Consider the following 12644-nt stretch of genomic DNA (forward strand, 5'->3'; position numbering starts at 1 on the left):
TCTATTACACACATAATTGAAAATTTAACAAGTTATTAAATATTTTAAATATTTATAGTGATTTTATTAGATATAAAATTAAAACTTTATACTCTTAATAGACATTTTCCAAATTTAAAACCTAGAAATTAAGATTGTGATTTAACCTAACTTTAAACCTGTTTATGTGACTCAATTTATATCGTTTAGATCCTAAAACTTGTTTACATGACTCAATTTGTTCCATCCATTAAATTTTGTTTGAAATTTTAGTTAAATCAAAAGTGGATAGAAAAAAGAGTTTAGAATCGATCTGATTATAACTCAATAGATAAAATACCAAATAAATTAATTGTTAAAATATAATTTAGTTCTTAAATTTTCAAGTTTGAGTCCATTTGATTCCATAAACTTTAAAAGTATAATAGAATTTTGAACTTTCAATTTCGTATATAATACATCTTAGGTATTTGAACATATATAATAGAGTACTGAACTTTCAATTTTATTACATAAGGCCTTAAAATATTCTACAAGATCTCAAAACTAGCTTCAATTTTATATTCAATTATTCAAATTTTGTTCGATAACCATTCAGTTTTTTATTTTTAGTTTTTGAAAATTAATCTCATTTCCTCTTAATTTTTCACAATGATTTGAATCCTTTTTAAGTAAACTAGTTTAATTCTTAACCAAATTACAAAAACAAAAACTAGTTTCTTAAAAACTATTTCCGTTTGGTAAACATTTTGTTTTTGAAAATTAAACATATAATACTACTTCTACCTCCATGCAAATCCTGGTAAGAAATGTGAATAAAATAGGTTTAATTTTTAAAAATAAAAATAAAAGACCAAATGGTTCCTAAACAAAGTTTTAATTTTCAAATTTTAACTTGGATTTTTAAATCGTCGATAATAATAAATCAAGAAATTTGGAAATGAAATGAGTGGTTATAAATTTAATTTTAAAAAATAAAATGAGATATAAATAATCTAAATCTTATATTCAAAACGATAAATTTTCAATTTTGTGCCCTATTAAAATTCATAAGATTTGAAATAGGTTTAATATGTGAAGAGCATATAGGCACAAAAATGAAAATAAAATTTTTAGACATTTTATACTTTGAATCTAAATAAAAATTTTATGCATTTGAGTTATGTTCATACATTAAACTCTTATCATTTAACCTGAATTGATTTTTCAAAATCAAAGTATACGACAAAAAAAGAAAAAAAAAAAAAAAAACTCTCAACTTCATCGCTCTCAATGAACTCAAAAGATAAAGAAAGAAAAAGAAAAATAAAAATAAAAATAAAAATAAAAAAATCGCTCTCAAAAAAATGGATAACCACTATTTATATTATATATAGGAGAGAGTAGTGAGAGAGAATATAAGTGTGGCTTGTTTTAGAATAAACAAAATGTTAGCATAATAATAAACAATAAATAAAAGAAAAACAGACATGCTCTGCAACGACTGAATTTTTGGTTCTTCGTCGACCTCCTCCTCTTCTCCTTCTCCTTCTGCAGCTATTTCCTTCCCTTTTTCTTCATAATTCTCATCTTTCTCTGTTCGTCCACATAAAATAAAAAAAAAAGAAGAGATACAGAACAAGAAAAGGGATTCATTCTTCTCTCTTTCTTTTTTGAGCTTTGATTGCAAAAAAGAGAGAATCAGTCTTTGCTATAGAGAACCCGAAATTCTGTTTTCCTGATACCAACCAGCTTTATCATTTGCTTTTAGTTTTACCCACCACCTCTTTTTTCTCTCTCACTTCGGAAATGGGGGGCCATGGATTTCAATGGGTTGGTTTAATCAGGTAATTTCTCGACACATTTCGGGGCCTGCTTTCGAAATTCAGACCCTCATCTTCGTTTTCTCCCAATGGCGTGATCTTCGAGGTGTTTCTACACTTGAGCTTCATCTGCTTTGGATATAACTTGTGTTTTTCTTCTTTGGTTGAGAAATCTTTTTTGGGTTTTTTTTTTTTTTTTTCTGTGGTGAAAATTGAAATGACGACCAATTTGTTGGAAATGCAAGAACCGAGCATTGATACGGATAAGCTCAGCTATGAGATTTTTTCAATTCTCGAGACCAAATTCTTGTTTGGGTATGACGATCAGAAGCTTTGGATACCCAAGCAGATCTCTCCGGTTATTGAATCCAGGCCTGAGGTTCATCCTCGCCCGGAAGTTCAACCGGAATCCATGAATGGCGTCTCCGCGATTAAGAACCAGAGGGGAAAAATCTGCATTCTCAGCATTGATAGCGGCGGCATGCGAGGGATTCTGTCCGGTAAGGCTTTGTCCTATCTTGAACAAGCTCTCAAGACGAAATCCGGCAATCCAGACGCTAGAATCGCCGATTATTTCGACGTTGCCGCCGGAGCCGGTATTGGAGGCATTTTCACGGCCATGCTTTTTGCGACGAAGGACCAGAGCCGTCCAATCTACAATGCAGAGTACACGTGGCGGTTCCTCGCTGAGCAAGGGAAACGATTCTACCGTTCGTCTTCAAGCTCCGGAAACGCCTTTTTCCGGCGGCTTCGTAAACCTCGCGGCTCATCCTCCGCCGCCACTGCTACGGCCGGTTTGGAGAAGGCGATGAAAGAGGCGTTTGTAGAGAACGGTAGAACCTTAACGCTCAAGGACACTCTGAAACCGGTTCTAATCCCTTGCTACGATCTCTCCAGTACGGCGCCGTTTCTGTTCTCTCGAGCCGACGCTCTCGAGACGGAGAGTTTCAATTTCCGGCTATGGGAGGTCTGTCGAGCCACATCGGCCGAACCAGGCGTATTCGAACCGGTTCCAATGCAGTCCATCGACCGCCAAACGCAGTGCCTGGCCGTGGACGGTGGATTGGCCATGAGCAACCCGACGGCGGCGGCGATCACGCACGTGCTGCACAACAAGCAAGAGTTCCCGTTCGTGCGAGGGGTTGAGGATCTTTTGGTTCTGTCTCTAGGGACTGGTCAACTGTTTGAAGTGAATTACGATTACAATGAAGTGAAGGGGTGGAAGGCGAAGGAGTGGGCTCGGCCCATAGCTCGAATCTCCGGCGAGGGCGGGGCCGACATGGTGGACCAGGCGGTGGCGATGGCTTTCGGGCAATGTAAAAGCAGTAATTACGTGCGAATTCAGGTACGGCGATATTCTTTATTCTGGAATTCCCTTCCCTTATAAGTATAAACACTTTAATCAATTCGTAAAATTTGATTTTGGATTTGTTGATTAGTTTTGGTCTAATTTTGGATGAATACTATTGGGGTCGCTGTTGGACATGGATTGATATTGGTGGAATAGGGTGCAGGTGGTACTGTGGACAGCCTGTGGGATGGTCAAGAGATTATCCCCCATCACCTTGTCCCTTCATTAGTTTGTTTCCTTTTTAGATCTTATTCTTATTTTTCACACCCCTTCTTCTATCTGAGGTTAAAACTCCTTTTTCTTTGCATACCCTGTTTTTAAGAATCTTGGATGAGATTCCAGTTCATGATCTTTTGATTTTCATATCTTGTTTGTTCAAACACTCTTTTCATTTGTGGGCTTGAAAATAACATTTGTGGGTTTGAATACAAAAACTATTTTTGTACCGCATTAAATCATGTTTGAAGTGTTGATATAATATTAAATTTACCAGAATTCATCAACTTAAGCTTTTACATTGATGGATGATTTAGCATGTTATCAGAGAAGAAGATCTGGGGTTCAAACTCTGAAAAGTCGTTTTCGACAAATTTTCAATCCCACGAGCGAAGGAGAGTGTTGGAGTATTGATATGATATTAAATTTACCATAATCCATTATGTTAAGATTTTGCTTCGATTTGAGTGTTTGCTCAAATTTGTTGTTTTCACCAAACTTGATCTTTTATAGAAGAAAATGATGACTTAAATTTTCAACTATTTGAGCATTATACATCTTGATCTTTGAAAGGGAACCGTTCTTCATTTCTAACTTGCTAGCCCTTTTGTCAGTTTGAGAAAAAGAAGGTCGTGAAGACTATAAGAAATGGGTTTTTGTTTTCTTGACGAAAGGAAATTGGTTTTTCCCTTTTTTACAAGAATATTACACTGTGGATTAGGTAAAAGAGATTTGAAGATTCATAAAAGAGACATTGATGTTGACCACAGGATCTATAAGAATGAAATTGATCTTCAGGTACATAGTAAAACGAGCTAATCAAGGGATTTGTATTATTTCTCTGCTTTTAAGGGAACTAAAACGTAGACTGTTTCCCAACTCTTGCACCAAAAGATGGTAAATTTTGGCACTTTACTTTCTCCAATTTTCAATCTTTGATTTTAAGATTTGTCTCTTCTTTTTAGTTTTGAGAGAAAAAGGGTACCCATCGATGGTATGTCTTCTTACGGAATGCCAATTGTCTTTGTTGAATGCAATTAAGTTGCACCATAAAAAATTGTCACTTGTCATTTCAACTATTACTCTTGTCCATGTGTTTTGGCTTGCATTATCCCAATTGGGACCCATCTTCTCACTAAATTTATGTTGTATAAAAACTTGAGGTACTTATTTATTAACTGTTTAAATTAACTTCTCTTTCTTCAACTTCTTTCTATAAGATCTTCATTTTTACTTCTCTTGGTATAGAATAAAATCTTCATGTTGGGCCTTTAAGGGATTTGTCTCTATTAGAACAAATTCTTTATTTGATGATATTCTGAGCACTTCGAAACTGGGTTTTACTTACTTTTACCATGCTAGAGTACTGCTATATTTATCCAAATTGTCATAACTATTGATGTCAAATCTTAAGATATATTAATCAATGAATACTTAATTTTTCTAATTTGGGTTGCTAGGCAAATGGATCCAGCAGTGTTCAATGCGGTCCTAATGTGGAAACAGATCCAAGCTCCAGCAATGTAAATATGCTGGTTGGATTAGCGGAAGAGATGCTGAAGCAGAAGAATGTTGAATCTGTTCTGTTTGGAGGGAAGAGGATTGCAGAGCAGACTAATTATGAGAAACTTGATTGGATTGCTGCAGAGTTGGTTCTAGAGCATCAGAGAAGGAGTTGCAGAATAGCTCCTACTGTTGCTTTCAAGCAAGTGTTACCCTCAAACCCATAGGAAAAATAAAACTCAAGAGATAGAAGAAGGTAAAACATAAGCCTTTATTCAAATTTCTCTGTAAATTATATACCTTGTGAATCTTGTGGCTTAATTTACTTTTCTCTCTCTCTCTCTCTCTATATATATATAATTGGAGTGTCAGGTCAGGTCCCAATTTCTTGCATCATGCTCATGACCTAAATTAGGAGGAGACTTCCCACAATCCTAAGTGTAGATTTAGCTTTAGGAGACGAGGGGTTTTTAGTTATTCAATTTTCAATTTTGAGTCTTACTAAAGTGAGGGCTTTTGAAGGGTATCTCCAAGCTAATAACATATCTTCACACTGGTATGATATCGTCCATTTTAAGCATAAATCCTCGTGATTTTGTTTTTAATTAATATAATTGTCCTCAATTATATATCATGAATCTCTCTGAAACCCAAACATTTGTACATCCCTATCATTCAAACAAAAACTCTCTGTTAGACTTATCTTTTCTTGTTTCATGTTGTGGCATATAGTGTAGGGAAGAGGGTAAAGTTTGTTTAATGAGTTAATTATTATTATTTTTTAAAAGAAAAAAGAGTTTGGAAATGAGAAAAGAATTCTATGCATGTTGGGAGTATGACAAACCTTTCGGTTTGATTTGTTGTGTTGTGAAAAGAATAATAGGGCAATGAATTATGGAGGCAAAGTCAGTCCACGCAAGCATAATATATATAAGATTGTCAATTTGTAGGTTTGTCTGGGGTCTCCTAATCCTTGTCGCAGTTCAGAGAAAAAGAGTAAAAAAGCTAATGAATGAAAGCCTGCTTGTTTGGTTTAACCATTAGAAAAATAGATGACTTAGGGGAGGGTACCTGTTGTTAGGCCACCGACACTTAGTAAAGCTAAGAGAATCAAGGATATTCTGGTCAATGTCTTCCACATCGAATACCCAAAACTGTCATTCTGTAACTGCTGGTAATGAATCAATTCCTGTACTTCTATCTGAAATCTGATTATCTAGTAGCCGTTTTATTAGGTTTGACCAGTGGTAATAAGGTTGTGGAAAATCCACCATTTTTCTAATAGAATTTGCATTTTAGCTCCCTAACATTTCCTTTTCAATTTTAATAGTCTCAATTTAATCCTTCAATCATCATGGATTGACCTAGTGATAAATAGAAAGCATGATCTTGATAAAAGGTTAAGAGATCATGGGTTCAATCCATAGTGGTCATCTACTTAGGATTTGATATCCATTCAATCCTTGATATCCAAATATTGTAGGATCAGGCAAGTTGTCCTGTGAGATCAGTCGAAGTGTGCGTAAGTTTACTCGGACACTCAACAAAAGAGAAAAGTTTCAATTTAATCTTCTTTACAAAGAGTTTAATGTGTGATCACTTAGAATTGGTGTTTATGTAGAAGTAAATAGGGGTTTAGATAAAAGTCAAAAAGTGAGTTTTGGAGTTGGGAAGAGTCAAGGTAAAAGTTCTTTGAAGTGGTGAACAAAATAAAGACCTGCAAAGAAAGGAACATCTTGGTAGAATACCCTAATCAACTTTTTGACAGACAGTAAAGCAGTAAAAAAACAGAGGAAGGGAGTCAGAAGGCAACCCTACAAAGGAACATTTTCAAAAGCATAGCACCAACCAACAAAGTTACCAGTTTTAGTCAGGTTTTTGGGAGAAGTAAAAGCTTAGGCAATTGTTACCCCTTCAAGCACGCCTATATACCCACTCTATCTTTCGCTTTGACCCTCTCTTGCTACCTTCTCTTTTTGGCAACCTTTATTTAAAAAAAAAAAAAAAAAATCTAATTGTCTTATTTTTTCCCCTTATCATTTGTATTAAATATTTAGTTAATTCTCCTAAATTTAAGAGTTAAGCATATAGGGTTTGAGTACATGTCTAATTTCTTTATTTTTTTTAGTACAACAAATAAAGATGGATATTTGAACTTCCGACCTTAAGTAAGATAGTACATGTTATAATTATAAGTGAGTTATGCTTATTTTGACGAGACTAAATAAGGTTCAAATGTACATACCGTAGAATGATTTGTTATTAAGAGGGTTATCATGTCAATAAGTTTCTAATGGTGGTGATTGTTTGTGTGCAGGGAAGATTACAACCTCTCAGAGAGAGAGAGAGAGAGAGAGAGAGAAAAGAAGCCTTCATTATTATTAGTAAGTTTTAATATTGTATGTGGAGATGGTAAGGGAGGCTGGGGAGTTGAAGGAAAAGGACGAGACAAAATGGTCAGAAAAAGGGTGAAAAATCTTAGTGGGATACTTTGCCTGCCTAAGGCAAGGCATTGTGGTGTCCACTCCACCCTTTGTTTCACAATGCCCCAAAGCTTCTAAAAAAAACACACATATACACATTCAGATCTCAAGTCTTTTGCAAGTCAAACAAAATATTTCAGGTGTGAAATTGAATTTCAATACCCCCTTTCTTTTTCCTTTATATTTTATAGCTTTTCTTTCCCAAAATTTCCCCTGTCCTGTCATCTTCTCCACACCAAAAAAAAAAAAAGAAGAAAAAAACCTTTGATATTGTGGGTCGGTGGTGGATTTACGTAAGAAACCCAGAAAATGGTAGCCAAATTTCCTTTATGAGTTTTCCCTTTCAATCTGCTTTCACATTCACTATTTATTTATTTTCAGTGACCGACAGTTTCCTTGAGATGGTGTTTGGATTAATACCTCAAAATCAAAATGGGAACTTTATAAATATAAGACTCATGGACCCCATTCCTTAATGAGACAGATTTTTTTTTTTTCCTTTTCTTTTCATTTTCTTATTATTTCTTTTATAAAAATTTACCCCTTTTGATGAAGTTCATGCTCTCTGCAGCAAAATCATTAATGTCTCTCTTTCTCTCCTCTTTTTAAACTCCTATATGTTTGTAATTAGCAAATGGTTCCCAGAGAATTGGTGTCATGGTTTCATTGGACATTGAACGCCATTGATATCAGATGTTTATTTAAGACAATTCATCTTCTCTCTCTCTAAATTATGAACAAATGATGATTGAATGGTACTGAATGCCGCTTCATAAGAAATAAATAAAAAAAAAAAAACTTATTTTCTTCCATCTCTGTACTTTTAATAAATTATATAATATACTATCTAATGACGTGGCGATAAATGGATTACATGGTAACGCGTTTTGAACTAGGAAGTTGGTGGGTTTGGTTGGTAAGGTTGTAAGGAGTTGAAATTGTTTAAAGTTTTGGCATGGTATTGGCTTTGCCATGCCTTTATGAAAAAGATGAGATTCTATTGATTTCATGATTCTCTTCTTCTTTGTTCCTTTTTATTTTTCTTCCCACTTCATTATTACAAAATATAAAGTCAAGCTTTTGTTGTTGCAGCCTATGGTGGAATTAGCTTTTATTTCAATTTTTTTTTTTTTTTTTTAATGCGCATGATAAAAAGAAAGCTCATGTATTCTTCTTGTTCAAGAAACCATATGGGATCACTTAAACAATGATGACAAGTGGTGTATTCAGGATGATACTCCATTGGGGTTGTAGACAACTCCTTTCAAAATTGGACCCAGTTAGTCCAAATGTTCTACTCTTTTTTGCCATGCTTCGTCATTAAAATAAAATATTCTAAAGTTTATGAACAATTTTCAATATATATATATATATATATATATTTTACTAAAGGATACAGCATTACACTATTGTGCAAGCACATTTGATTTTCAATGCTTTACGAAAAAAAAAAACATCGAGTATTTACCGTTCGACTATGTTGAAGTTGACAAAATAACCATTGGTAAAAAAAAAAAAAAAAGAAATTATTATCCATTAGAATAAAAAAGAAAGGAGATTGTTGATTTTTTTTTTTTTTTTTCCAGAATTGATCTTCAGACTTTGAAGTTCAAAATATAAATTTATGTCAATTGAACTATGCTCATGTTGGTTGATTATCGCTTTTTTACGTAAGGTTATTGAAATTCTAAAATGTATAAATTTGGATAGATATTCAATAAGGTGCATATATATTTTTATTTATGTAATAATCAATTAGATACATATATCATCACTCATATTGAAGATTCAATTCTAGCTTTGCATGTCAAATTGAACAATAACTAAATTAGTATAGAGTGAAAACTATTTCAAAACCTCCCGTTAATTACAGTCAACACTATTTCAAAACTCCTATTTGTTACAATATTTATCATTTACTATATTTTTTTACTATTTTACATTCATAATTTTTTATTATTATTTGCTACCGTGTTTACTATTTTCTTCCCAAACTAAAATAGTTTACACCTCAAACACATATTATTATAATCCAAATTAAAATAATCTATACCTCAAACACAAATGATCGTAACCTAAGAATATAATAGGTGAATATTGTGGTGTACTACTTAAAAAAGGTGAGATTTGTAGTTAATTTTAAATTAAGCTAAAAATAGAAAAGATAGAATTTACTTAATTTTCGTCCAATCAAATTAGAATGCAATTGGTGTAAACAAATCCCAAATTAAGCGGAAATTACTCCGCAAAAATAGGCTTTTTTTAAAAAAAGGTAAATAATGGAAGCTAAGTCCTAAGCTAGCATAGCAACTGTAACTGCAACTGCAGTAGCATAGATGAAATTACTGTTGTAATTAAACCCCATATTGCTCCTTTTACTGTTGTCAGTTAATTATATTTCAACTTTAATGCTTTGAATGGTCAATTTCTTTCAGTCTATATCACCAAAAGTTATTGAAAAAGAAAGGTAAAGAAAGTGCTTTTTCCCAATTTCCCCCTCCAATTTGACGTTTACGTTGCTTTTGATTCACAGCACCTGCAATCATTTGTTTATTATCATTTTGTTCTTAAAATATTTATTTCTGTATTTAGCTCCATTTGATTCATTTAAAACTGCCGAAATTTATTTATTTTTATAGCTAATTTAGAATATTACTTTTCAATCAACTCATAAATCACATAAAAACTCAATCATTAGTAAATAAAACATTCAAATTCAACACCAAAATGTGTAATAGCAACAGCAAGTCTCAAACAATGATCACAACAAAGTCATAATTCTGTAAAATTCAACCAAGGTAGGGTATTGATTTCATCCTTGGGTTAAATTTGAAACTATTAGAGTGCATTTGACACGTAGAGTTGGGTTGAATTAAGTTACTAATAAGTTTTTGACATGCAAAGTTGAACTGAATTATAATAATTGTTTGTATTTAGGGTCCGAATTAAGTTAAGTTTGTTTAGGAAGTCTGTATTTAGTATGTAGAGTCGGATCTCTTGTTTTTGCTTAATTTTTTGTTTCATCATTCAACTACGCATACATTTTTTTCTTCACTTATTCGAGATATGAACTCAATAAATAAAAATATATTTTACAATTTTCTATATGTAACTATTATACTTGATGTAGACAAAATATTATTATTTATACAATAAAAAACCCTGCAATATACACCCTAGAAAGCCTATGGTGCCTTGGGGTAATTTTCTTTAGCTTGGAGTTAATATTTTCCAACATAAAATCAGTTACAATCGTAAGATTGTATTTGTTGATGATGTCTTAGAATCTGTAGTACTTGTGTCATGTGTTCAGGTAGAGTTGAGTCTAGGGACCATTTGTTCTTTTTACTATCCTTTTAGTAAGGCTATTTAGGTGGATATGCTTTTGTGGGGCCGGTGCTCCCATAGGATAAATTAGGATATATAGCTGAATTGAATTTATCACTTTAGCACAAGTAATCAGTTGAAGCGTAAGTTCTGGAGAGTTGCTTGGTGTATTGTTATTTATCATGTTTGGCGTGAGTGTAATATGCATGTATATGGGTGTTACCTTGTGTCCTCTCCAAATGTTTAGTCTGACTATTTAGTCTATGGTTTTTATTTATTGCTCTCAATGCCTTGAGGCTTCTCTTATGGGGATCCTAGTAGGGATGACAACAGGGCCAAGGCGGTGCGGGGATGCACTCCCCATTCCTGTCCTTGTGGGGATTTTTAGTCCCCGTCCCCGCCCCATTTTCAGGCTCTGGTAACCACCTCCAACAACAAACTTCGATGACCAGCTCCGACAACTACGTTCATAGGCTTCGACAACCACCTCTGACTACGAACTCCGACGAAAATCACCTTCGACGATCAACTTCGATGACCATCTTCGAGCGAGCAACTCCGATGACCAACTCTTCGATAACCACTTTTGAGACAAACTCCGGCAACCAACTCTAGTACCACCTTCATGCGACCAACTTCAGGCTGCGACAACCACCTCTGACTACAAACTCTGGCGAAAATCATCTTCGATGATCAACTTCAACGACCACCTTTGCGCGACCAACTCCGAGCTTTGAAAACCATTCCGATGACAAACTTTGACGACCAACTCTAGTACCACCTTCATGCGACCAACTTCAAGCTTCAACGACCACCTCCGACTACAAACTCCAGGAAAAATCATTTTTGATAACCAACTTTGACAACCACTTCTGACTATTATAAGACTGATGACTGTTATAGTATGTTGTAAGATTGTTGATTATATAAATAATTGTATTTTGTCTACATTAAGTGTAGTATTTATACGTAAAAAATTGTAAAATATTTTTTTTGTTTAATTGAATATCAAATGAGTGTTAAGAATATTTAGACGAAAAAGTATGTATGTAGTTGAAAAGTATGTAACATATAACAAAATATATATATATATATATATATAAAATGAAGATTTTTTTTCTAAAACATTTTCTAGCAAGAATTAGTGAAAAATGGAGATTTGTTCTTTGATGATCCTCCAAATTTGGAGAAATTGAAAGTAAAATTATTGAAGAAATGTGGTGACATTCCATTGACCACTAAGATGATGGGGGAGATTCAATTAAAAAAAATTATGACAGAGTAAAATACAGAACAACAACATGAAGAAGATGATAATGAAATTCCTGGAGAAAAATTAGGAATCAAAAGTTTTTATTTCTCTTGAGTTTTTCGTTTTATTTAATCATATTTCTTCAAGAAATGTAACAGGTTAATTGTTGTTCATTACCTAAAAAAACAAAGAAATAAAATATTTGAAAATGAAAAGAAAAAACTTCAATTCATATTTTGTTCAAACAAAGATGAGTAGAATTATTGAATAAAGAAGTTTCAAAACAAAAATAGTAATCATAAAAGCATATTATCTAGAGTTAAAAAAAATGCATCAAATATCCCGACATATGAACTCAACTTTGCACTACAAACACAAATATATGAACTCAAATTAAATAACTTTGCACCCCAAACACAGACATGAATTCTACAAATATATGAACTCTATAGACATATGAACTTCAGTCATCCGATCTCAACTCAACGCCTCAAACAACTCTTTTGTGTCTATCAGTGTATTTTTTTAAAATTTCTGTAAATAGTTTGACATTTTTTTCTATCTGGGAAAATTTTCCTAAAATTTAATTACAAAATTTTAAATCATAATAATATAATGGTATTAATAATTAATTAAAAAAATAGTCGTAGTTAATTAATTGAATTATATATAAAAAGATATTTATCAAATTGGGTATATTTTTAATCTCTCTATTTTTAAAACTTAAAAAA

The 12644-nt window shown here is 33.0% G+C and overlaps 1 protein-coding gene across 1 annotated transcript; it reads left to right on the forward strand.

Annotated features, from left to right (window-relative positions):
- The first annotated feature begins 1362 nt into the window (after positions 1–1362).
- On the forward strand, positions 1363–7529 carry LOC120081678 (patatin-like protein 6). Its single transcript, XM_039036752.1, has 3 exons — positions 1363–3126; positions 4809–5107; positions 7169–7529. The coding sequence occupies exons 1-2, from the start codon at positions 1999–2001 to the stop codon at positions 5076–5078; spliced, it is 1398 nt and encodes a 465-aa protein (XP_038892680.1). The 5' UTR covers positions 1363–1998; the 3' UTR covers positions 5079–5107; positions 7169–7529.
- The last annotated feature ends 5115 nt before the right edge of the window (positions 7530–12644 follow it).

The sequence above is a fragment of the Benincasa hispida genome, chromosome 7 (genome assembly GCF_009727055.1).
Source record: "Benincasa hispida cultivar B227 chromosome 7, ASM972705v1, whole genome shotgun sequence".
Lineage (NCBI taxonomy): Eukaryota > Viridiplantae > Streptophyta > Magnoliopsida > Cucurbitales > Cucurbitaceae > Benincasa > Benincasa hispida.

Excerpts from the sequence above, each read along its gene's own strand:
- LOC120081678 (XM_039036752.1), top strand. The coding sequence starts at position 1,999 with ATGACGACCAATTTGTTGGAAATGCAAGAACCGAGCATTGATACGGAT. Across the intron at positions 3,127-4,808 it reads GTAATTACGTGCGAATTCAG|GCAAATGGATCCAGCAGTGT; the intron begins GTACGGCGATAT and ends TTGGGTTGCTAG.